The sequence below is a fragment of the Equus przewalskii genome, chromosome 6 (assembly GCF_037783145.1).
Source record: "Equus przewalskii isolate Varuska chromosome 6, EquPr2, whole genome shotgun sequence".
Lineage (NCBI taxonomy): Eukaryota > Metazoa > Chordata > Mammalia > Perissodactyla > Equidae > Equus > Equus przewalskii.
Genome location: NC_091836.1, coordinates 93,320,212 through 93,347,500, shown reverse-complemented (window position 1 = coordinate 93,347,500; position 27,289 = coordinate 93,320,212). Strand labels below are relative to the sequence as shown.

General features: G+C 36.7%; 1 protein-coding gene across 10 annotated transcripts in view; it reads right to left on the bottom strand.

Moving 5' to 3' along the window:
- Nucleotides 1–27,289, bottom strand: part of ANO3 (anoctamin 3) — a 452,178-nt gene that overhangs the window by 100,133 nt on the left and 324,756 nt on the right. For 6 of the 10 annotated variants that reach the window (XM_070624550.1, XM_070624552.1, XM_008522752.2 and 3 more), the window contains 2 exons: nt 18,675–18,775; nt 4,724–4,768 (listed from right to left, as the gene is read on the bottom strand). In XM_070624550.1, the coding sequence (XP_070480651.1) occupies nt 4,724–4,768; nt 18,675–18,775 (146 nt within the window). The remainder of the gene's footprint in view (nt 1–4,723; nt 4,769–18,674; nt 18,776–27,289) is intronic. The other 4 variants (XR_011541296.1, XM_070624551.1, XM_070624553.1 and 1 more) reach the window with 1 other exon arrangement.

The following is a 27,289-nucleotide window of genomic DNA, read 5'->3' as shown; positions in this document are numbered from 1 at the left end:
AAATCCACAGAGATGTGCCTTTACAAAACTGGAGACGGAAAAGAAATACATGGCTAGGACACGCTCATTCAGCAAGGCTAGGAGCCATCAGTGTGATGGAAACAGCAAGGGTTTCGGAGTCAAGCAAAACTGGGTACAAAGGGAGCTGTGCATTGTAGTAGCTGTGTGAACCTGTACAAATTATTTAACTTCTTCTTGCCTCCGTTTCCTCACTCATGAAATAAAGACAATAATACTGACCTTGCTGGAGAGCTGTGAGTTGGTGTTTTAATTTAAACCTGATCATTAACAATAAGAAAAGTTGAGGCAAAAGGCCTTCGCAGTACAAAGGCTCTGTATTTTTGTACAAAAGCTTTGTATTTTTAAAACTTTAATGGGCATATGAATCATCTGAAGATCTTGTTAAAATGCAGATGCTAATTCTGTAGGCCGAGGGCGGGGCCTCAGATTCTGCATTTCTGACTAGCTCCTTGGGGATCGCATGCTGCCATCCACCAAGGGCACTTTGAGGAATGGATTTAGCATGGACCACAGCATATAACATTACGATACTGTTTCAGGAAATCTTACGTCAGGACACCGTGGCCTCGGCTTCAGATCACAGTCAGAAGCCAGTTCTACTGAGGCATATATACTGATTGGAATCATACTTATTTTATGAGGAAAACAAGAAAGAGATACTGACTCCAGAGACTGAGTCTGAAAATCTAAATTCTGAGCTACTCTAATAACAGCTGTGTTTACTAGAAAAAAGTGCAATATTTACACACTATTTATGAGGTCTTATATTTGGCAATTTTGGGCTTCTGTAATAGTAACTCAGTAATAAACAGTAATAGTAATAGTAGCAGGATAGAATATTTTCCCAGACAAGTACAATGTATCTTAATATTTGTTTGGCAAACTCTGCTTAAAATTTAAAAAATTTAGTACAGCAATATGCAGGCAGTTAACATTGTATTTTACGAATTATTTTATTCAAGTCTATTATGGTAAAATTACCATATAAAATTTGAAATAAGAATCAAATCCTGGGGCCAGCATGGTGGCACAGCAGTTAAGTTTGCACGTTCCGCTTCTCGGTGGCCCAGGTGCGGACACAGCACCAGTTGGCAAGCCATGCTGTGGCAGGCATCCCACATACAAAGTAGAGGAAGGTGGGCACAGATGTTAGCTCAGGGCCAGTCTTCCTCAGCAAAAAGAGGAGGATTGGCAGCAGATGTTAGCTCAGGGTTAATCTTCCTCAAAAAAAAAAAAAAGAAAGAAAAAAAGAAAAGAAAAAAAAATGAATCGAGTCCTGATGTAAAATTTAGCATGTGAAAAAATATGGACCTTTCCTTTGCCAAGTAAGGGTATTATTTAGATGCCAAGTCATTTTTGGTTTTGGAGAAACCAAAGTATTTCTTTCTAGTCTAAAATAATAAATGAGCAGTATCTGAGGTGTTCATTTTGCTTTTTCTCATTATAGAGAAAGTCTCTGAAACCACAGACTGTCGCCATATCCTAGCGACTAGGGTACAGACATGTAGAAAACAATTACTCCAGCTTTGCAAACTTAGCATAGTGAAGAAAACAATGGGACAGGAGCTGGAAGATGAATGTTCCAGTAGTTAATTGGCCAGTCACTGAAATTGAGCCAAACATTTCCAATCTTTGAGCTTCAGGTTTCTCATCTCTAAAGAGAGGAAGTAATCCCACCTGTCCTACATCACTAGTTGGCTAGAAGGATCAAATAAATGGAGCCATTCTGACCACTTCGAAAGCGCTGATGAGCCACAGAACCTAAACTACTATTTCGGGAATAATTACAAACATACTAGAAATGAATGGGAATTAAAAAATTTTTTTTCAATGAAATAAAAGGATTTTCAGACCATCACTGATCTTTTTACAGAAAATAAATAATATTATCAGTTTAGGCTTTTTGTACACGCTTCCCATGAAGGAGCAAATGATGCCTAACAGTGATATGTGGTCAGGGCTGGATTTGAATCACAGGATGCAAAGTTGTGGTTAATTAATTAATTATTTCTTTGATTCTCATTCATTTTTCTCATCTCTTAAGTGAAGTGCTATTTTGAAAATTAAATAGGTAATGCCTGATACAACAGTGCCCAGCACACAGTAAGCACTCAATAAATGTTTATGATAATAATGAGGAAAAGGAGAATTACTACTACTCCTAGTACCACTCCCACCACCATGCCACCAGGGTAACTACACTCCACCAAATCTTTACCATGTTGGCCATCTTGCAGGCTCAAGATTTTATGGCATAATGGGAAGATGACTTCCAATAGAGCTTTAAGTTCCTTTGCTAAAATCAGTGGAAAGGAGAGAATTCTATGGAAATTCAAAGAAATCTGGATTAAAGGATCAAAAGAACTTGGTCAGAGCACAAACTCTACCAAATCAGCTGTGACAGCTGAAGGATAAGGTGTGGGGTGGTGGGGAGTGGTGATAACGGAGTCATTTCTTTTCCCTGATCAGGTTGATAGAAACAGCAGCAATATTAAAACTATAATCATTTCCCATCAACCTGCCTGGAGAAACGACGATCTTCAAAAGCTGGATGATTGCCTGTACATTATTTATCCCTCAGTGTTTACTGGTCAAAATACCCAGGCACAAAACCTCTTTCCCACTTCAAGAAAGGAAGATCCAAGTGAAATCTAAGTGCACAAATTTGACTTTAGTTTCACTCTTTCCAAGTGTCTACAAATTGAGTTTTACAATTTTATAACAATGATGAACACACACAAACACACACACACAGCATTTAAATTTTCTTCTCCAAAGGTAGTTAAAACAAACCAAAATCAGTCATTTCTTTAAGAAAGTTTGAACTTGGGCAACTAACACAACATTCTTTTTTGCAGTTTAATATGTCATAAAATTTATAAACGCCTTCCTATTTATTCACTACCCTCCCCATATGCATCCAGAAAGTCAAGGAACAAAGAGAACTATTTGTAATAAGTAAATTGTAAAGAGGTACGCTATTAGTAATATCTAGGATACTTTAATAATCATTTGGAATAACTGATAACTGAATTTTCATTCATCAAATTAAACAAAATAATAATAAATACAAAAGATAATAAAACATATTACAACATATAATAAAGTATTCATTTTTCTAGTTTACTAAGTTTTACCAAAATACAAAAAAAGATTTTTTCCATTATTAAAAATGTTGTTTCGTTAGGACTTATCAGGCATTCGAAACATGAGTTTACTCTAAAACTAAATTATGACAGTATTACATATACAGACATTTGTTGCTATTTTACTATGCAGGATATTATCCTTCTGCAAGTCTCTGAAAGAAAGATGCCTGTTTATCAGAAGACCCACTTATTATACAGTAGCAAAACCTCACTAATTCTATAGAGCACAAGGAAGCAAACCCAAAGATATTTTATCAACACATCCAACATTAAGCAGGCACATGCAGAGAAAAACAAGAAAAACCTGCAGTTGTAAATTTGTATACCATAATATTCCAATGACTTTGACTTTATTATGCAAAAACAACTTTGGACATTTACTATGTAGACAGGGCCAAACAGGCACAAGGGAAATACTGACTGCTCATTCTAATCTGAGCACGTTACCTTGACAAACAGAAAAATCTGACCTGAGGAGCATCATTAATAATTTTTTAAAGGTCATTTGAGTACTAATTCCTTTAATATTCATTCTAATTTCAAGGTTTTTCCCCCCATGATTTACTTTTCTGCCACCCATTCCTACCACACCTGAATGTAATGTTTAAGAGAGATCAATAGTCTCCATTCTAAAATTCAAATTTTTCCTATTCTAAAGTTCTTTATTATAGTCAGCCATTTTCCCTGCTAAAGGAACTAGATTTATCGAATCCTTCCTAAAATGGTCTGATATTTACACTAAATGATTCTTCCAGCTTTTGTGTCATTCTGACTTGTAAGATTCTGCAAATTATTTAACGGCATACTCTACCACATTCACATTTTGTTTTTGTTAATTGATTCTTTTACAATGAACAGAAAAACAGCACAGCGTAAGAAGCCTTTGGGTTGTAGAGTTCCTTAAATGGAAGCTCATTTCCCCCATGAAAGGAGGCCAAGGCTATTCGGGTGGGAGAGGTTCCTCTGTCTCAGGGTTGTGGTTTGATTAATTGCTTTGTCCTAGCTTCTGTTACCACACTAGGTAAAGAGATGTTGTTTTGAGATGAAGCTCTGGAGGTTGTTTTCAATACTAGGATAAAAGAGACAGCTTCAGTTGGTGAAATTAGAATAGCTCTGTGATTCAAAAGAAGCTCCACGGCCTTGGTACACCACTTCATCACTCTGGATGTCTTTTCTTTGCCGCTTCTGTCAAATAAGAGATTTAGACTGAATGATCCAGAAGGTCTCTGATGGGTCATTGTTTACTTTGATCTTGGTTTTAAAACTATCTTTAAAATTAAAATCTCCTGAAATGCTAACTTGCAATTAAAATCCTCCTTCCACAACATTACAAGGGAGGATTGCAGGAACTGCAATGGTAAACAGAAAAGAGATGATCTGAATGCAACATTGTTAAATTTGGCACAGTCATTCTGGAAATATTTTGAGCAAATCAATAAAATTGTTCTTCCTGAAATTTACAACTGCTGATGTGGATAGTCAAATGTCTTCTTTTATTTTTTTTTCCCAAAATGACAAATTGGTTGCAAACAAATTATGCATCATCCACCAACCTGCCCATTGATTTGCTCCTCCGGTCAGTGTAATAGGATTTTTTCCTGAAAAATAATAGAAATCAGCTGAAGAAAGTCACATGAAAATAGTGACGTCAGTGAGCAACAACCTTCAATCATATTGAGCATTTCAATACTCCAACTTCCATGCTTAAGAAAGACACGAAATAAGCCAGTATAATAGGAAGAACTCTGAATTTACATTGTTTTAAATTCAGAAACTGAGTTTTTAATAACAAAGACACTTTCATAAATCAATAGATCACTTTTGAATATTTGACTTTTAATTCTATATTTTGAAAGTCTGTCTTCTGCTATATCATGCATATTAATCGAACAATTTGCTTACATGTTGTAAGAAGCCATTCATCCTTCCATCCGCTCATCCATCCATCCATTCATCTACTCATTTATCTATCTATCCATCTAAACACCTATGTAATGAATACTTCTGATTTTGTAAGGAATGTTAAGGTATAACCACTAAAAATTCAGAAGAAAAAAGAGGGTTTCTCCCCTCAAAGAAGTTCCTTTACAGATGAGGAGACAAGTGATGGTTATAGCACAGTGAGAAAATGCAGGAAAACAGAGAGGGTTATGCAGTACCTAGGAAGGGATCTCAATTAGTTTTTAGAGATGGATGAGAAAGGAGACAGGGAAGCCTTCCCAGAGGAAGCATTAGCTAAATTGAATCTCGAAGCATGAGTGGGAATACTCCTCGGAATACAAGCACTTAGGGCATGGCATTCTAGACAGAGGTAGCAGCATACGAAATGGCTATGGAGCAGACCAAGCACTGCAAAATTCAGGGAACTGCAACTTGTTCCATAATCACTAGAGTATAAATTGCAAGTTGAGGCTAGTAGTAAAAGAGGTGGGGGGATGATGAACAAGGCACAGATGATGAGGGGTCTTACCACTAATGCTAAGGTTTTTGGATGAAAAGCAATGGGAAAATATTGAGAGTTTTAAGAAGGTGTGTTGCAGGTCTGATTTTAGAGAAACTAAAAATTCTAATGACAGAAATTAATTCATCTCCTAAATGAGTCTCATTACATATTCACCTGGGAGCTCAGGAATCTCATGTTTTGGGCCTTCTAAAATGCCTCTTTATCCCCACCCATCAAAACCCATTTCAGAGGATCAGTAAACTTCTCCATAGTGTGATATCCAGAATGCAGGCTGAGAGTCAAGACAACTGATGTTTAGTCCTGACTATGTTATTAACTGCTTAAAAAACTTGAAAACCTTCTGAGCTACCATATTTCATTGGAATCACTAGTCACATTACAAGAAAAGAATTTTTAAGTTGTCCCTGTCATACCCCAACACTAACTTCAAATATGGAATTTAAGGCTTGCTATATCTCTCCTAAACTCACACTTTAAATATATTTCCCCTTCATCTTTTTCAAACATACACAAGTTTTTGTGCATAGCTAATTCAATTCTCATTGGGCTATAAACCCGTCTTCTCTCTGAACCTCTTCTACATGGACCATCTTGCACTTTTTACCCATCATCACATAACTGTTCACTAACTATCTTCTATAGGAGGCTGGGCTTCTTGAAGACAATAGTTTCAATTCACTTGACTTTGTATGCCTGGTGTACACTTGGCACATTGTTTGATAAATAGTAAGCACTCAGATGGCTGATGAATAAATGAATGAGCATCTGTTTAATTCAAAGTTGTATTTATCTCCTTTAGTGCCTGAGAGCACTTTGCACTTAGTAAACATTTGCTAAATAAGGTATCATTTTTAAGAAAACTACAAATGTAGCACTGGCTTAAAATAATTTTCAGCATCAAGAAAATCTTGGAATGTGATAAGAGGAGATAAATATTATAGAAGCACAGAGGGAAGTGGGATTAAACACTATTCTCTATCTTTATTGCTGCTAGCTTGGAATATTTCTCTTAAACAATTTTTTATTTATTTTTTTTTTGAGGAAGATTAGCCCTGAGCTAACTACTGCCAGTCCTCCTCTTTTTGCTGAGGAAGCCTGGCCCTGAGCTAACATCCATGCCCATCTTCCTCTACTTTATACGTGGGACGCCTACCACAGCATGGCGTGCCAAGCGGTGCCACGTCCACACCTGGGATCCGAACCAACGAACCCCGGGCCGCCGAGAAGTGGAATGTGTGAACTTAACCGCTGCGCCACCGGGCTGGCCCCCTCTTAAACAATTTTTTAAACTCATTGGGAGAAATAAAGAACAAATGAAGGAAGAAAGTCATACAAGATGAATATACATTTTTTAGATGATTTATCTTGTAAGAGCAAATGAAAATTAGAAGAGACTCAATTTTGCCAATTAACTAACACCCCAATTACCCATTAAAGCTAGGATGAACTCTGTGTGACAATTATTGCTACCAAGTCGCCTTCCTTGAGGACTGGTTCTCACTCATATTGAGAACACGTGTGTAATCAGCTGTGTCTGTCTGGCTACATAAAGGGCAAGGTCTCTCTCTGTCTTTGCCGTCTCCTGGTAGCTTGCCCGTGAGGCACATCACATTCTCTCTTGATGCTTGTTCAGTAATAAAAGTGCTTTCGTCTCTTCTAGACTTTGTGGAGAAGTTTTCTGGGTTGGGGGAGATTTTGCTTTTAATTATATTTCCCCCAACAATATACCAGGGTACCTTTAATCTGTGAAGTCAACAATAACCTGAAATTCTCCTTAGTTCTTCTGCATAAATGAACCTGCAGGACGAAATCATTTCCTACCCATAATCCTCCAACCTGTAATTTATTAACTACATATTGTTCACGTACAGAGCTTTCTTTATTTTTCCCCTAATTTTTCATTGGAAAGATTCTACTATTTTATACCTTGCATTTATCTAGCTATCTACCTACCCACTTATTACAACAACCACTAAAAATTATAAGTAAATAATTATCTCCACCACCATTTCCAACCAGTGTTTCACAAAGCCAAGCTGCCACATGGGGAGATGCCTGCCAGGCCAAGAGAGGGGGGCAATCACATGACTGGGACCCTGTGTCCCCTGCTCCTTGTCAAGCAGAGCTGCTCCACTTTATTTACGTATGTTTTTATGTTATTTTATTTTTGAGTGAAGTGTTCTTTGCATGACAAAGTCATCTACATTTAATACCAATTGTGGTAAAAGATTGTTCTTAATGTTTTAAAAACATTTCCCCCAAGTTTACTATGTTTAAAATATTTGTGGGAGGAGAAGCTTGAGAAAAGATGAGAGGTCGACATCATCTAGGAACTCAACCTGAGAAGCCACAGGATGACTGAATCATCTTAAAACACGTTTGACCCTTTTAATGTGAGAGAGGGGTTAGAATAAACAGGAACCACCTTAGAATCAAAATAAATATAATGAAAGCCGAAATTCATATTTCTGGAATGTTGAATATACAAGCTCAGTACTTCCTGGTAGGATAAAAAGTAGAAAATGTGGACTATTTTAATTCTCTGAAATTTTTTGGTTAGTTAGTTCTGAAAAATCAAGTCCAATATGTAGGCCATATTTACTTCGGAAGAATAATCAAGAAAAGAAATAGCTAGAAAATTTAGGTATATAAAATTCTACATATTTATTCAAGCAGAAAAATCTAGATAAAATGCTCAATATTCATGTTCACACAATAAGTTAGCAGAAAACTTCTGCAGGAAGGGTTACAACTCTAATAACTTTTTCTGAATAATTCTGCAGCTTTTCTTTGTAAAATGTAACATGTAGATTTCAACCCCGAATAAACACATGGAATAGCTGAGCATGAGTAAATATTTTTATACATAAATCTTTAAAAAAATCTTGTCCTAAAGAGCTATGTACTTTTCCTATTTAAGTTCTTTGCTAGTCTTGTATATTTTAATTTTAAGACAGTATTTATCTTTTTAAATCTGGTAACAGCTGACAATTGGAAACTGAATTGGCCATTATGAAAACACTTTGCCACTTAGTTTATGCTTGAATAGCATTCTCTTTTTATGAGCTGCTATCCCAAATTTCAGGTGTACCTTATAAATAAATGAGAAGTAAGTTACTGAGTTAGTTAATACTACATCTATTATTTAAACTGATCTGGAAAGATGTTCCAAAAGAATTCTGTGTTCCAGCATTTCTCAAACAGTTTTCCCAAAGAACACTATCAAATTAAGATAAAAAAAAAATTTCATCATCAGATGGAAATCAGTGAAAAGCTGCTCTGTATAACTACCTCTTGAAATTTATAAAAAATTGTAAAGTTATTAAAATATTAAAATTTCTAAGACAATATTTCTTTACTATCTGTAACAGAGTCAATTGGGATGCTTGTTAAAAACGTATATACCCAATCCTATCCTAGATGTATTATGCCAGAATCTCTGAGTGTAGGTTCCAGAAATCTTCAATTTTACTAAGTTTCCCAGGTGACTCTGATGCACTTTAAGACTAAGAACCATTTCCCTAAAAATTCCTACAGTAAATAAACATGTTTAACTCAGAAATTCAGAAACATTTTTAGTCACAGGATATTTTTCTCTTAAGATCCTCTGAAACTAGTATTCCTCTGACACACTTTGGAAAAAGCTGTATACTTTCTAATATTTATAGAATTTCAATGGCATTTTCCAAAAGTTTCCATAATGTGTCCACCATGGGTGATTCTGCTTGTTTTTGAAATACTGGTGGTATAGTTTTCAGCATCACAATAACACACAGCTGCTACAGAATGACAACCAAGAGATGGTGGTGTCATGAACTCGGACCAGGGCAGTGAGAGCCCTGAATCTTAGCCACAAGACCACCAGAACTGGCTAAATGTAATCTTACCAGGAAATAAAAAATGAATATCATTTATAAAGAGCAAAACCTTCAAAGAGAATATCTTCTTCAAAACCTCCCCATGGATGGACGGACGATATGGTACACAGCTTGGAGATCTAAGCTCTAATTTATACAAACTAAGGACACTCACAATCTTGCAAGGGAATTGTTTTTAATGAACTTCTAAGGAAAAGAAACAATGGAATTAAATTTGGTACAGATTTTTTATAAAAATGAGAATACATGTGAGAACACTGATTATTCTTTCAATTAGAGTTCCTTAAAACTTACCTGAAAAGTCAAGAGCTAGGGAAATGAGAGAAAGGGGACCAATGTGCTCTAACAGACCTTCAATGTTTAAAGCTAGTTAAATACAAGCAAGACGGTGGAAAGACCTATATGAAAAGTATGACACCAAAATTGTGTTGCAATTGTCTTTATAAGACTTTTCCCCCACAGACTACAGCAGAATGAGCATACTTTGAAGGCAGCTGATGAAGACAGAAAAACTATCTTAGAAATTATGAATTCCAGATAAATGGGTAAAGCAAATGTGTTAACTGACATTTACTTTTACACCAAATAAAAGTATAACTGTGGGAGTGACATCAGCATCATGGTGGAGTGAGCTGAGCTTTCCCAGTAATGTCTCCTCTCCAACATACGATGATAAAGACATTCATACTTCAACAGAGGACATACAAACACAACATAAAAACGTTGGACAGACCCATGCAGCCATTAAGATGGAGAGCAGAGAGACTGGAGCCCCCTTGGAGGAGGTGCAACGGGGTAAGAAAAACTTCACTCCCTCCTATAAAGACTGTGATCCAGGACAGTGGGAGGCCTCCCAGAGGGAAGGAACAGGGGAGGGGACATTCATTTGTGGGAACACCAAGGATCCTGAGGGCCCTTGCAGCCAGAGAGAAGACCTCTACAAGGGGTGACTTCATCAAGCCAACACCCCAGGAGAGCAGATAGTGAGAGCAGAGGGAGAAAACCCATAGAGCATGCAAGAGAGAGTGCCCCTTCCCTAACCTGCCCAGCAGCCAGCTCCAGTGTCTGGAATCTCCACTCAAGGCAGAGGGCTCAGAATACATGGCTCTTGAGCCCAATCCAGTGGTGATAGGTGGTAACTGTGACCAAATAACACCAGGATTCAAAAAAAGAGAGCCACTCCCTCTAGCAATAACAAACATTATATTAGATCTCCAGACCAGAGAGAAAATGACAAGTACCCAGAAATCAGTCCTGAGGATACAAAAATATGTAATCTAAATGACAAAGAATTCAAAATAGCTATCATCAGAGAACTCAATGAGGTAAAAGAGAATGTAGAGCAACAATTTAATGAGTTCAGGAGCTACTTTTCAAAAGAGATAGAAACTATAAAGAAGAATCCATTAGAAATATTAGAGATTAAAGACTCAATGGAAGATATAAAACAAAATGTTGATTCCCTGAACGCTCGAGCAGACATCATAGAGGAGCATATTGGCATAATTGAAGATAGACATGTTGTGATGCTCCAGATAGTGGAGGAGAGAGAACTAAGATTAATAAGAAATGAAGAAAGTCTTCAACAAATATCCGACTCAATTAAGAAATGCTACATAAGAATTATTGGTATCCAAGAAGGAGAAGAGAAGGAGAATGGAGCAGAAAGCTTGTTCAAAGAAATAATAGCAGAAAACTTTCCAGACCTAGAGAAGGAGATGGAAATCCATGTGAAAGAGTGTATCAGATCTCCCAAATATATCAATATAAAAAGACCTACTGCAAGGCATATAGTAGTGAAACTGGCAAAAGTGAATGACAAAGAATACTAAGGGCAGCAAGGCAGAAAAAGATAACCTACAAAAGAGCCCCTATCAGGCTTTCAATGTATTTCTCTGTGGAAACCCTACAGACTAGGAGAGACTGGAATGACATATTCAAATTTTTGAAGGACAAAACCTTTCAGCCAAGAATACTCTATCCAGCACAAATATCCTTCACATATGATGAAGAAATAAAATCAATCCCAGAAAAACATAAGCTAATGGAGTTTGTAGCCACAAGACCTCACACCCTTTACAAGAAATCCTCAAGAAGGCCCTCATACTTGAAAAAAAAAAAAATGGGAGAAATGGGTTACAAAGCATGGAGTAAGGAGATAAATAGGTAGCCAGAATCAGAGCAGGATAGCAAATACTCAAGAATTTCATTAAAGACAAAGGAAAGGAAAACACCAAAAACAAAGATAATCTTGTTATTTTAACCACAAACTCACAACACAAGATGGAATAAGATGTGAGAAAAACAACTATGAGGGGAAGAGGAAAGGTACTGAATTGGTTTAGTGTAAGGAAATAAGAGGCCATCAGAAAACAGACTATCTTATCCACAAGATTTTGAATACAAACCTCATGGTAACTGCTAAACAAAAAAAGCAGAACAGAGACACAAATAATAAATAAGGAGAAAACAAAGAAACACAACATAAAAAAACTACATAATTTGATTGGTTGACCAAAATACACAGGATGAGAAACAAAGGAAATGCAGGAGAACCGGAATACGAGTGATAAAATGACAGCATTAAGCCCTCATAATCAATAATCACCCTAAATGTTAATGGATTGAATTCTCTAGTAAAAAGATACAGAGTAGCGGGATGGATTAAAGAACAAGACCCAACAATATGCTGCCTCCAGGAAACACATCTCAACTCTAATGACAAACGCAGGCTCAGAGTGAAGGGATGGAAGACGATACTCCAAGCTAATGGCAAACAAAAGAAAGCAGGTGTTGCAATACTTATATCAGACAAAGTAGACTTCAAGATAAGACATGTAAAGAGAGACAAAGAGGGGCAGTATATAATGATCAAAGGGACATTCCATCAAGAAGAAATAACGCTTAAAATATTTATGCACCCAACACAGGAGCACCAAAGTACATAAAGCAAGTATTAACAAACCTAAAAGAAGATATTAACAATAACAAAAAAATAGTAGGAGACCTCAACACTCACATAAATGGATAGATCATCTAGACAGAAAATCAACAAGGAAACAGTGGAATTAATGAAAAGCTACCCAGTTGGACTTAATACACATATAAGGAACACTCCATCCAAAAATAGCAGAATACACATTCGTCTCAAGTGCGCACAGAACACTCTCAAGGATAGACAATATGTTAGGAAATAAGGCAAACCTCAATAAATTTATGAAGATTGAAATAATAAAAAGCATCTTTTCTGATCGCAATGCTATAAAGTTAGAAATTAATTACAAGAAAAAAGCTGAGAAAGGGACAAAGATATGGAGACTAAACAACATGCTATTGAAGAAGCAATGGATCATTAAAGAAATTAAAGGATAAATAAAAAAATATCTGGAGACAAATGAAAATGATAACATACCATACTAACTCATATGGGACGCAGCAAAAGCCACATTAAGAGGGAAATTCATCACAATACAGGCTCACCTTAACAAATAAGACATCCCAAATAAGCAGTCTCAAACTACACCTAACTGAATTAGAAAAAGAAGAACAAACAAAGCCCAAAGTCAGCAGAAGGAGAACAATAATAAAAATCAGAGCAGAAATAAATGCTATTGAAACAAAAAAGGCAGTAGAAAGGATCAATGAAACAAAGAGCTCATTCTTTGAGAAGATAAATAAAATTGACAAACCTCTAGCCAGACTTACAAAGAAAAAAAGAAAGAAAGCTCAGATAAATAAAATTAGAAATGAAAGAGGAGAAATAACAACAGATACCACAGAATTACAATGGATTATAAGAAAAACTATACGCCAACAAAATGGACAATCTAGAGGAAATGGATAAATTCTTAGACTCTTACAAACTCTCAAAGCTGAATCAATAAAAGACAGATAATCTGAATAGACCAATCACAAGGAAAGAGATTGAAACAGTAATCAAAAGTATCCCAAAGAATAAAAGCTCAGGACCAGATGGCTTCCCTGGGAAATTCTACCAAACTTTCAGAGAGGACTTAATATCTATCCTTCTGAAGCTATTCCAAAAAACTAGGTAAGATGGAACACTTCCTAACACATTCTACGAGGCCAACATCACTCTGATACCAAAGCCTGACAAGGACAATAAAAAAAGGAAAACTGTAGGCCAATATTGCTGATGAACATAGATGCAAAAGTCCTCAATAAAATGTTGGCAACCCAAACACAGCAGTAGATCAAAAAGATCTATTAACAAACCTAAAAGAAGATACATCATGATCAAGTGGGATTTATACCAGGGACACAGGGATGTGTCAGCATCCACAAATCAATCAATGTGATACACCACAATAACAAAATGAGGAATAAAAACCACATGATCATCTCAATAGATGCAGAGAAAGCATTTGACAAGATCCAACAGTCATTTATGATAAAAGTTCTTAAGAAAACGGAGATAGAAGGAAATTACCTCAACATAATAAAGGCCATATATGACAAGCCCACAGCCAACATCATACTCAATGGGGAAAAGCTGATCGCCATCCCTCTGAGAAGAGGAACCAGACAAAGATGCCCACTATCACCACTCTTATTCAACATACTACTGGAGGTTTTGGCCAGGGAAATTAGGCAAGAGAAAGGAATAAAAAGAATCCAAATAGGGAGTAAAGAAGTGAAACTTTGTTTGCAGACGACATGATCTTATATATAGAAAACCCTAAAGAATCCATCAGAAAATTATTAGAAATAATTAACAACTACAGTAAAGTTGCAGGGTACAAAATCAACTTACAAATATCAGTTGCATTTCTGTACTCTAATAATGAACTTACAGAAAAAGAACTCAAGAATACAATTCCATTTACAATTGCAACAAAAAGAATAAAGTACGTAGGAATAAATTTAACTCAGGAGGTGAAGGACTTATACAATGAAAACTACAAGACATTATTGAAAGAAATAGATAATGACATAAAGAGATTGAAAGAGATTCCATACACATGGATTGGAACAATAAACATAGTTAAAACGTCCATACTATCTAAAGCAATCTACAGATTCAACGCAATCCCAATCAGAACCTCAGTGAAATTCTTCATGAAAATACAGCAAAGAACCCTAAAATTCATAGGGGGCAACCAAAGACCCTGAATTGCTAAAGCAATCCTGAGAAAAAAGAACAAAGCTGGAGGCCTCACAATCCCTGACTTCAAAAGGTACTGCAAAGCCATAGTGATCGAAACAGTATGGTACTGGTACAAAAACAGACACACAGATCAATGGAACAGAATTGAGAGCCCAGAAATAAAACTGGACATATATGGCAGCTAATATTTGAAAAAGGTGCCAAGAACATACAATGGAGCAAAGGTAGTCTCTTCAATAAATGGTATTGGGGAAACTGGACAGCCACATGTAAAAGAATGAAAGTAGACCATTATCTCACTCCATACACAAAAATAAACTCAAAATGGATCAAAGACTTGAAGATAAGTCCTGAAACCCTAAAACTCCTGGAAGATAATATAGGTAGTACACTCTTTGATGTTGAACTTAAAAGGATCTTTTCGAATACCATATCTTCTCAGACAAGGGAAACAAAAGAAAAAATAAAAAAGTGGGGGTTCATCAGACTAAAGAGCTTCTGCAAGGCAAAAGAAACTAGGCTCAAAACCAAAAGACAACCCACCAATTGTGAGAAAACATTTGCAAATCATGTATCTGATAAAGGGTTAATCTCCATAATGTATAAGGAACTCACACAACTGAACAACAAAAAAAACAAAGAGCATGACCAAAAAATGGGCAGAGGATATGAACAGACATTTTTCCAAAGAAGATATACAGATGGCCAATAAACACATGAAAAGACATTCAATATCACTAACCATCAGGGAAATGCAAATCCAAACTCCATTAAGATACCACCTTATGCCTGTTAAAATGGCTGTAATCACTAAGGTTAAAAATAACAAATGTTGGAGAGGGTGTGGAGAAAAGGGAACCCTCATACACTGCTGGTGGGAATGAAGCTGGTGCAGCCACTATGGAAAATAGTATGGAGTTTCCTCAAAAAACTGAAAATAGAACTGCCATGTGACCCAGCTATCCCACTACTGGGTATCTACCCAAACAACTTGAAATTCACAATCTAAAGTAACATATGCACCCCTATGTTCATTGCAGCACTAGTCACCATAGCCAAGACATGGAACCAATGCAAGTGCCCATCGACTCATGATTGGATAAAGATGATGTGGTATATATACACGATGGAATACTACTCAACCATAAAAACAGACAAAATCATCTCATTTGCAACAACATGGATGAAGCAGGAGGGAATTGTGCTAAGCGAAATAAGCCAGAGGGAGAAAGACAAACACCAGATGATTTCATTCATATGTGGAATATAAACAAACACATGGAGAAAGAAAACAGTTTAGTGGTTACCAGGGGAAAGGGGGTGAGGGGTGGGCACAGCCGGTGAAGGGGAATGCCTATGTGGTGACAGACAAGAAATAATGTACAGGGTCGCAGTGGCGCAGTGGTTAAGTTCACACGTTCCGCTTCTCGGCGGCCGGGGCTTTGCTGGTTCGGATCTGGGGTGCAGACATGGCACCGCTTGGCAAAAGCCATGCTGTGGTAGGCATCCCACGTATAAAGTAGAGGAAGATGGGCACGGATGTTAGCTCAGGGCCAGTCTTCCTCAGCAAAAAGAGGATTGGCAGTAGTTAGCTGAGGGCTAGTCTTCCTCAAAAAAAAAAAAAAAAAAAAAAAGAAAGAATGTACAACTGAAATTTCACAATGATGTAAACTATTATGAACTCAAATAAAAAAAAAAAAAAGAGAAACCAGATTGGGAGAACTGATTGTTCCATGATGATAGATAACTCATGACATGATTGATAGTTTTGATTGATAATGGGCTCTTACAAATCAATGAAGAAACTGCTAACACCTTCCAATGGACAAAGGACAATATAGTCTAAAAATATCAAATACAAATAGCCTAGAAACCTATAAACAAAAGTTCAATCTTTGTAGTAATTGAAGAAGTACAAATAAAAACAATAAAAAAGGTATGAACTCAACTTTCAAAAAAAAGTATAAATGCAAATTAGTAATAAGCACCTTTGCCAGGATCTAAGAGTCAAATGATGCCAAATTCCCCCTTAGATAGCAAAAAGGGAACCAATCTTCTGGACTCCTGGCAAACATCTGTTTTCTACAAAGTCCAGAGGAGGTAGGTGTGAGACATGCTCACTTTCTGATGAGATATTTTAACATAACATTCATTCAACCTGAACTGAACCTGAACATTGAAACCCACTGCGATGGTACACTTTGTGATAGACTGCAAGGGCTTCCTCCTTTTAGATCTACAAGGAAACTAGTTTGTGCATAAATTCAACTATAGCTCTTAAAAACAATGCTGAAATCACAGGAATAGGGGCAGGGTGAAGGCATGGGTAATCACTTAGGCTCCATTTGGAAATTCTTTAGCAATTTCACCCTGATATCTGAAGGTAGGTCATTGTCTTGGGTGTCACATTTCTTTCACATCCTTGTTTACATCCTGCAGTCAAATTAGAACTTTTAAAAATAGATAATATCATAAGGATGTAAACCAATAAAATAATAGGAACCCATAATTCCACCCATCAGAAGCAATCATTTTTAGCCTATTTTCTTGCAATTTTATTCCTATGTATTTTACATTGTTGAGATCACATTGTATGAATAAATACATATCCCATATACATTTTATTTGAATTTTATTATTTATGATATCCCTATGATTAAGAAATCCTTGTACCCATTATTTTATAAATATTACATTTCATTACAAGGGTATATTGTGATATACTTAAATCTTCCACTATTGAACATAGAAGCTATTTCAATTTTCCGCAATTATAAATAATACTTCAGGGAATGTTTTCATACTTTTTTCAATTATCTTCTTGAGGTGAGAGCTTGAGACTATGAAAAGCTTTAATGCTCACAGAAAATATTTTCAAATTGAGTTTCAGAATATTTTATGAAGTTTGACTACCACCATAAGTAAAGGTGATTATTTACCATATCTGTATTAGGTTTGAAGTTTACTACTTGAAAATTTTTGCTAACTTCATAGGTTAAAATTTATTCATTCTTTTAATTCTGCCTGATTTTGTGTATCATGAATATGTACAGACCAAACAAGAAGAAATCAGATGAAGCAAATGGCAAGTACTCTCCCATTATCAGCCTGTCATAAGTCCCAGGTAAGTATTTCAAAAAAACTCCTTTTAGAAGAAGACATAGCATCAATAGGAAAAAATTCTTCAGAAGTCAAGAAGTTGGCCTCTTCCATACTATCAGGTTGGAGACATTTCTCCATATTTTTGAATTGAGCTTTTAATGTTAATTCATATTCATTATCCAGAGGATCATTTACTTGATGTCCTGTTACTCTGAGCCTCTTTAAACCTTCTTAGTACCTGATGAAGCGTATAGAGCTCCAAATAAATGTAAATGTTCATATCTTTGCACATAGTAGGAAAACTATTGAATTTAACTTTAAGAAATGATGGAGGAAAGTGATACATTCTGCATATAACACAAGAACACAGTATAGGGAAACTGATGTGTATTCAATCTTTGCTTGCCTATAGGAAGTACTGAAAAAATCTTTGAACTGAGCTGGGCTCTCATTACCATTTATCCTTTGGTACTGAGGACAGAGCTAAGAAAACATCCTAGTTGAATTGCACATGAGGAATAATTCTTGCTAACCATTGTACAGAGAAGAACACCATATTTGTATACGCAACGATGCTACACACTTACGTTTCCTGCCTTCCACTAAAACAACAGGAGTTCTATCTATCCATATGAAATAGGAAATGAGATTGATCTTGGGAATTATGCTATAAGTTAACATTTGAAAACTACTGTTTTTCCCTCTCTGTAGGCGAGTCCACCTAGAAATGATATAAAACGTCCAGGGAACCAGAAAGTTTACCACATTAGACAAGAAAATTATAAGAAAAAAAAACTGTTCAAAAAACGTAACCTTTGGAAGAAAAAACATTTCTTCTGTAGAAAGAGTTAAATTTATTGCTCTGAGGTTTTGGAAAAACCAGACTCATTTTAATATACACTGAGATAGAATGAAATAAAATTTGAAAGTACCTGAAAGGCATCCTGATATTCAGCCTCTCTGCATACTTGCACAGCGTGTCCCATGGAATGTGAATTTTAATAAACATGATATCAGGGTTTGCAACAGCTGGCTGCAAAGGATAGCAGGACAGGCACCATTATTCAGAACAAGAGCTGAGGATAGCATGCCACAATTTGATGTGAGAGGAGAGAACGCTGTCCCCTTGCCTACCCATGAATCATTGTCACTCCTTTAAAAGGAATATGGATAACAAATTCTTAATACAGAAAAACCGTAATAAAAATGCAATAATGCCATTGTATTAAGAAATAATCACCTATGTGAGTTAGTGCATTTTCTTATACTGACCATTATCAACATGAGAATCCTCAATCAGAACAATCATGAGCCAGTTAGGAATCCGGAGTTATTCTTGGTGAACATTTCATCATGATCCTCTCATTCCTACTCAGAAGGGGTAGAAAACACTGACACTTGCCACCAGCCCTTCATTATTTCATTCACTTATTCTTCTACCACAATTTATTTAAAAATTACTACTTTCTGGGTGCGATGAAAATTCTGGGGAAAAATGGAGTATAAGGCATACAAGTCCATGACCTTACAGAGCTGTCAAACTTGCACACTTACTCTAAGCTTTCCATCCACTTATACTTGTATCAGGAGATCATAAGAAATTACGCATCTTTGATAGACAAGTGGTGTTTTAGCACAGTCAAGTGTGCATCAGAATTATCTAAGGAGCTTTTTACAAAATTTTCTATCATGGTCTAATTTTGAAGAATTCCCAGAATTGGATTCTATTGTTGCAAATATTTTGCTTATATCACTAAGAGAATCAGACGTCTTTCTGAACCAGATGATCATCAAGCTTCTTAGATTTTGTCCAGGAGTCTAACATAAGTAACCATTTAAATAACTGACTATTTTGGCATTATGTATCATTCATGGTCATATTCTACTTTTTGACAAAAAGCCTATACAGTTATTTTCTGAAGATCCTACACTGTCTGAGGCCCGGAGAGCAAGGATCAAGTTTGTGACCATTCTAGCAATGAATTCCACAGAGCTGATCGTTCATGTGATTACAGGAGCTGAACATTTGTAAAAAAGAACTGCGGTTTGCTTCCATTTAGACACATATGCCAGGTTAGATACAGCTGGACTACATTTGGTTAACATTGTTCATTTAAATTTCAACTAGAAAGAACTTGTCAAGAAACGTGTCAAGCTCAAAAGCTTAAAAGTATGGAAGAAATTTATCAGTTTAATTTAAAATCATATATGTTTTATAATTAAATGGCACAATTTTTATATTCATAAATTCATATTTTGCAAATCATTATGGAAAAAATAGCAAAATATGTTTTTACATCAGTACAATTTCCAAAGGACTTTCCTACTTTGAATATATTTATTTTACGTTAAAGGTAAAGAATGATGGAAATAAAAATTGACAGTGACAGAACACATAGTATATTTTAAATATCTACAGGCCTTTGAATTCAGACCAAGGTTACACGCATTTACTATGCTTGAGGAAATAAGGTGTACAATTTTTTTAAAATGAGCACTAATTCATTCAAACAATTATTTGCTAAAAAAATATATTTTTTAACTCAGCTGGAAATCTGTCATTGATGAATGAAAAGGGGAACAATTATGATGTTGATATCTCCAAGCTCTTTTTAGTGACTGTCCCAGACTTGGTTGAAAGCTTTTAGTGCAGGAGAGGTAAAGACAAGAAAACCTTTTTAAAACATAAAGCGGCATAGGCATTCACCTATTGAAATGACTGCAGCATCTGAGGCAAGAGAAAGAAGCATTTCATGTTTTACTATAGACACACATTGCTTAAGGATGGGGATAAGTTCTGAGAAATGCATCATTAGGTGATTTTGTCCTTGTGCGAACATCATAGAGTGTACTTACACAAACCTAAATGGTATAGCCCACACACACCTAATGGTGCTAATCTTATAGGACTACTGTTGTACACGCGGTCCGTCATGGACCAAAACATTGTTATGCAGTGCATGCCTAGCTTTTCCTGCTTTATTCATGCAAAAGTTCTTATATTCAATATGATAACAAAGATCCTTCTTTTGAAATTGTGGTGTTGGCTACTAGTGCTACACCAACTTGCCTTTCACTGCCTGGCACAATTTAAATTTCATCAATCCTGACTGCCTACTTAGAAGAAATCACATGGCATGGTAGAAAAAACATGGTGCTTGGAGTCACAAAAACTTAAGTACAAACTGGATCTCTACCATTTACTAGCTCTATGACCATGGGAAAATTACCCAACCTCTCTGATACTCTGTTTTCTCTCCTGAAAAATGGAGAGAATGATCTTAACTCACAAAGTTGTTGTGAGTGTTATGAGAGACTGGACATAGGAAGAGCCCAAGGATAACAGGTTATCCAGAACTGGGCATTCTCAGTTGAGAGCATTCCTCTCCAATCAGACCATAGCCAAAATAATGGATAATTTCAAATGTTCACTAGAATCTTTGTATTTTCTTTTTCTCAGTAAACGGCTAACTGATTCATCTTTGGTGGAGCCTGTCCCTTGATATTGTAAGCCTTCGATAATAGGACTTTGAGTTTTACAAGTATAAAACCAGTAACAATCTACGATTTCTGGGAAACTCTGAAGTAGAGTGACTTGAATCAAATGATTGAAGAGTTAAATATTTTTTCTGGTAATATAAACTGGGTATAAATTATAATCAAACTTTATGTGTATATACTATAGTTTCCTTGGAAGATTTATCTCTTCCCTCTGTATATATTTAAATTGTCCTAAGCCTGAATGTTATTGTTTGTTCTTGGGGAGATGTGGGTTCTTTTGCAGCAGTTATTCAAAGAGAGAAAAAGAATGAGACCTTCCAGATTTCAGAAAACATATCTAATGCTCACTTTCCCCAGAATCTGGAAGAGAGACTTCTCTGAAAATAAATGAGTCTAGACTCAGACAAAATCAGTCTATACGAGACTCATGCATTCTATGTGTAAGATAATTTAAGGCTGAATAACCAAGCCCGTGAGAAATCAACTGATGAATGATGATTGCACTTCCTCCCGGGGTTCCAAGTGAGCTTGAAAATGGAGATCTCTATTGAAGATTAGGCAAATTCTGAGACAAAAACTAGTTTCTCAGGAGCTGGGCCTTATTCTGGTAGGAATGGAGCTCTTTCTCCCTCAGAGTGTCACAGTTCCTGAAGCCTAGGCACGTTGGTCCAGAGTACAGAAGCAGCATGAAGAAGGAGTGACTAATACATGTATGCCTGTTAGGAGACATCTGGAAAGGTTTAACCTCCACAGCAGGAGAACTTGGGTTTCATACTACCAGATAGTTTCTCATTTGTTTTACCTTAGAGTATGTACAGCCAGAATCTGATCACTCCCCACCTCCTCCACAGCTCCCACCCTGGTCGAAGCCACCATCATCTCTGGCTGGATTCCTACAGTGCTTTCTAATGGAACCTTTGCTCATATTGTTGCTCCAATAGTCTATCCATTGCATAGCAGCCAGAGTGATCCTTTCAAATGTAGCTCAGATCATATCATTTCTCAGAACCCCATTTCATTCAGAGTGAAAGCCAAAGTTTTTGCAATGACCTACTCAGCCTTTTATAATCTCACTCTCACATCTCCCTAACCTCTTCTTCCCCCACTCTCCCTCTCACTCACTCCGCTTCTATCATTTGTTCACTTGCTACTACTTGCCTGTCCTTGCCCCATCCTTCTTAACGTTGCTGTATTCTTTTTCCTGCAGAAATATATAGGAAATGATCTTATGTCCTTATTATCTTCTAAGGAATGGGTCTATTTATTATGTAAGTACCATGACGGAAGGGATCTTTGTTTTTTCATTTGTTCATTTATGTATACCAAGCACCTAGTTCTACGCCAGGCACACAGTAGTCACTTACGAAGCATGTGTTGAACGGATGAATGAATGAATGAGTTAACATTTTGAGTACACATTCTACGTACTCTGTGCCTAAGCAAGAGATGATGGAGACAACAAAGCAAATAAGCCAGAATTATTCTCAAAGAGGTGCTATGTCAGGATTCCAATTAGCATCATGAATAGCTGGCTTACCACTGATTATTAATTCATTCCTGTCAAACTCTAAGATGTGAAATAATCTAAGACACTTAAATAAAAGAGATGCTTTAGAAGGATGTTTCTGCATTAACTCTACCATAAAGGAGAGAAAAGTCAAGCTAAGTGCACATACACCTAAGACATTTCTAATTTTATGTCGTCTTCTTTTATAACTTCCTCAACTTAATTTTTTTTTTGTTATACCTCTACTTAAATCAAAACAAAACAAAAATAGTTTCATTTTCTTGTAGCTACTGAGCAGGGAGTTGGTGAATGGATGGTGCTGTCAGGAAGAAAGATGACCTTCTCCCTTGGAATCAAAAGCTCCCAAGCGGGCACTACTCTGCTTAGCTTCTGATGAAGGCGGGCTTTTCTGAGGGAATAAAACACCCAGTGCCTTCATACTTCACCTTATTATTTAATAATTCCATCCCAAATTCCAAAGAGGTAGAACATTCACTCTGGAGAGTAGACGAAGTTTAAAAATTGTGGTTTTACAATGTCACTCTGCAAGTCAGTGACAAAGAGCTGAAAGAAAATAGGATGTGGTAGCTCATGGTATTAAGTCCAAGATAAAGACAAATTTCTGATATGATCTGGAAATCTACTTGGATAAAGAAGCACCTATTCTAACAGTTACAGGTCATCTACCCACTCAAATATGCATCATTATCTACTGATTAAGTGACCATCTAGACACTGTCTAAATAAACATGCAACTTAATGAGGATGTGAGATCTACTCTGTGCCAGGCTCAATGCTTAGCTTAGGTGAATGTAAATTTACAAAATGGGGACTCGTTCCCTTAGGCATATGCTCATTTTCCAGCTAACAAATCTGATACTTGCTGACATTTTCACCATTTCATTTCCCCAAAACTCCTGTCACAAGCCCTAAATATTTTCAATGTAATATTGATTAAAATTAAATTGCAACCAAAGGCCATAGCCTCCAATAACATAAACTTGGATAGGAAATAAAAGTTTATGATAATGCAAAACACTGATTTGGTAGTTCAGATTGCTGTAAGTATTTATATACCAGTTAGTCATCAATTAACAAAAGACTTAAACTAAAAATATACTTAGGTTCTATCTTGTCATCATAGTTAAGCTTCTTTCTGTTTGTTTAGAATGGCAATAGACTTTTTCATGACACTGATTTTTTCTACTAGTGTGGTTGGCAGAATTCTAAGAAGTTCTCCAAGATCCTCATGCCCTACTGTCCTTGTCCTGTACAATCCCTGGGATATGCGGATATGATGGAATATTCACTCCCATGATCGTTATGTTATATGGCACATTTGCTGTTAAGAAGGGGAGATTATCCTCCACGGCAGATGAGCCCCTAAAAGAGACTCAAAACAGCAGAGGGACACAAGGAAAATTCTCCATTGTTGGTTTTGAAAATGGAGGGGGCCATGTGGAAAGGAATGAGAATGGCCTCCAGGAGCTGAGAATAGTTCCTGGCTGACAGTCAGCAAGGAACTAGGGACCTCAGTCCCTACAACCACAACAAACTGAATCCTGCCACAACCACATAAGCTTGAAAGAGTATCCTGAGCTCCAGATGTGAATGCAGCCTGGCCACTATACTGATTTAAATCTTGTGAGAAACTGAGCAAAGAGCCCACGTCCAATCCAAATCCCTGACCTACAGAACTGTGTACTAATAAATGGGTTCTGTTTCAAGCTGCTAAATGTGTAGTAAATTTTTTTTTTTTTTGGCTGGGTAAGATTTGCCCTGAGCTAACGTCTGTTGCCAATCTTCCTCTCTGTCTTCTCTTTTCTTCCCAAAGCCCCAGTGCATGGTTTTATATCCTAAGTCCTTCTAGTTCTTCTATGTGAGCTGCCACCACAGCATGCTGACTGACAGACAGGTGGTGTGGTTCCACAACTGGGAACTGAAGCCAGGCTACCAAAGTGGTGAGAGCACCAAACTTTAACCACTAGGCCATTAGGGCTGGCTCAGTGTGTGGTAATTTTTAAGCAGCAACAGGAAACCAATACAAAAAATGTCAAGAAATCTTGAACTGAAAACTTAAGGCAATATTTTTTAATGATATAATGTTAGAATGCTTATTATGGAAACACGTTTTTGTTCACCTAAACTGCATTTGTCATAGCAGGCTGATTTTAGGCACTAATGTTGGCATAATTAATCTAATCCTAATTAACTCGACCATTAAAAACATCAATGTCCTTACTCTAAGAATTAGGAACATAAGTAAAGATAACCCTTTTGTAAAAATATCTTTGACGAAATAAGTAATTTTAGAAAATTAACTTTTCTACAAAAAAAATACAATCCAGGAATCTTGAATTTCTTTGATATTACACTTGATATTCAGTGTATTGGATCTTCCCCAAAGGCCTTTTATTTTTCTTTTTTAAAGATTTTATTTTTTCCTTTTTCTCCTCAAAGTCCCCCGGTACATAGTTGTATATTCTTCGTTGTGGGTCCTTCTAGTTGTGGCATGTGGGACGCTGCCTCAGCGTGGTTTGATGAGCAGTGCCATGTCCACACCCAGGATTCGAACCAATGAAACACTGGACCGCCTGCAGCGGAGCGCGCGAACTTAACCACTCGGCCACGGGGCCAGCCCCCCAAAGGCCTTTTATTTTATTTTATTTTTTTGTGAGGAAGATTGGCCCTGAGCTAACAGCTGTTGCCAATCGTCCTTTTCTTTTTTCTCCCCAGAGCCCCAGTACATAGTTGTATATCCCAGTTGTAACTCCTGGTTCTTCTATGTGGGACACCACCACGGCATGACTTGAGTGGCATGTAGGTAAGAAGGAAGTAAGTGAAACTTCATGAGACCTCTTTCTTTCTCTGGCTGTTGTTTGCCATCCTCCCATTCACAGATAAGCAAGTTGATGACTTTTGCTGCTGCCTCTAATTTTCTATTGTCTAGTCACTCTTCAGCTCATGCCCATCTAGCTTGCAAGTCCATCTCCTCAGAGAAATGATTCTCCTTGCTTTCACCAAAGAGCTCCACATCCTCCAACTAAACGGACCTCTTTCTCTTATCTGATTCTCAGCAGTGTTTTACCCCGTAACCACTCTTCCCTGTGACTCCTCATTCTTCCCCTTACACCTACCTCCAACTCCTTCAAATGTCTATTCTCCTTGCCTACCTTTTATAGGTCACTCCCAGGCTCACTGTTTTCTCATTCTCTCTAGGGATTTCATCCTAATACATGGCTTACATCACCATCTATACCCTAAAAATGAAAGCATTTACCTTCAGTTCAGACTCCTCATTTGGGTCTACACACAAATTTCAAACATTTCTATTTGTATTTCTCAAATGTACCTCAATCACTAGTTTCTGACCTTCCTTCCCATAATCCTATCCCACTTTCTCCCCAAATGAGCTCTCTTCTGGTCAACAGTGTTTTTATACTGGTGATTTCTTCTGCAGATAACATTCTGCCCTCTTGTCTTCCCATCATGAACTCCTTTTCTATCCAATCACTTTCTTTCAGATCCCACATGCTAACATAGATACCTAGTCACACTCTCTGTATAACACTATTCTGTTGTAATTTTTGAGTAACCTTCCTCAATATGCCATTTTTCTTGTCTGTTTATGGTTTCTCTCCTCCCATGAGAACATGGCCCATTTTTATCTTCATTCCTATTCATCTCCAGAATATAGCATACAATAGGTGCTTTGTTAATGCTCTTGAATGAACAAAGAAATTGCTCAAGCCACAAGCCCAAATTGTCCTTGAGATGTTCTTTCCTTTTCCTACCATATCCAAACCACCACCAAATATCTATATTTCAACTATATTTTAAATTATTTATCAAATTTGTTCATTTCTCTCCATCTCTAATGCCACCTGTGATCTCTGTGCCTCCAGTCTTGCTCTTCAAATCTATACTCTTTTCAGCAATCCACAGTATCTTTTTTGAAAACAAATATGGGCATGATACTTCCCTGCTTAAAATTATTCAAAGGCTTCCCATTTTTCTTAAGAAAATCATCCAAAGTCTTAAACCACAAAATGGAATTATCTAACCCTAGCCATTCTTTCCAACCTCATCTAGTACCCTTTATTTCCGGTATTGAAAAATACCAGAGTCCTTCCTCCCACTACCATCCTGATATTTGTTCAGTCTACACTATGGTAGAGTTTGGCATCGCTGGTGTAAAAGGTCCCCCGGTGATTCTAATGTGCAGCCAGCATTGTAAAACCACATCTTTTATTAGACCTACATCAACTACTAGTCATTTTTTAAATTTCAATTCAAAGTTTACTTCTTTAATTTCACTTCTTCTGTTTCTTCTAGTCTTCTTTCACCTTCCAGACTAGATTGTTGCCCTTGATATAAGCCATTCTAGCAACATTTACTTGTTTTTAGGTCACTTATCACAGTTAGAAATTATAAAGGGTATCTTCATAAGAATGAATTTTAGATCTTATATCATAAGTACAGATTGAAAGTCACCTTTCAATGAGAATAGCTTCATGCTGCAAAGACACTTAAGTATCC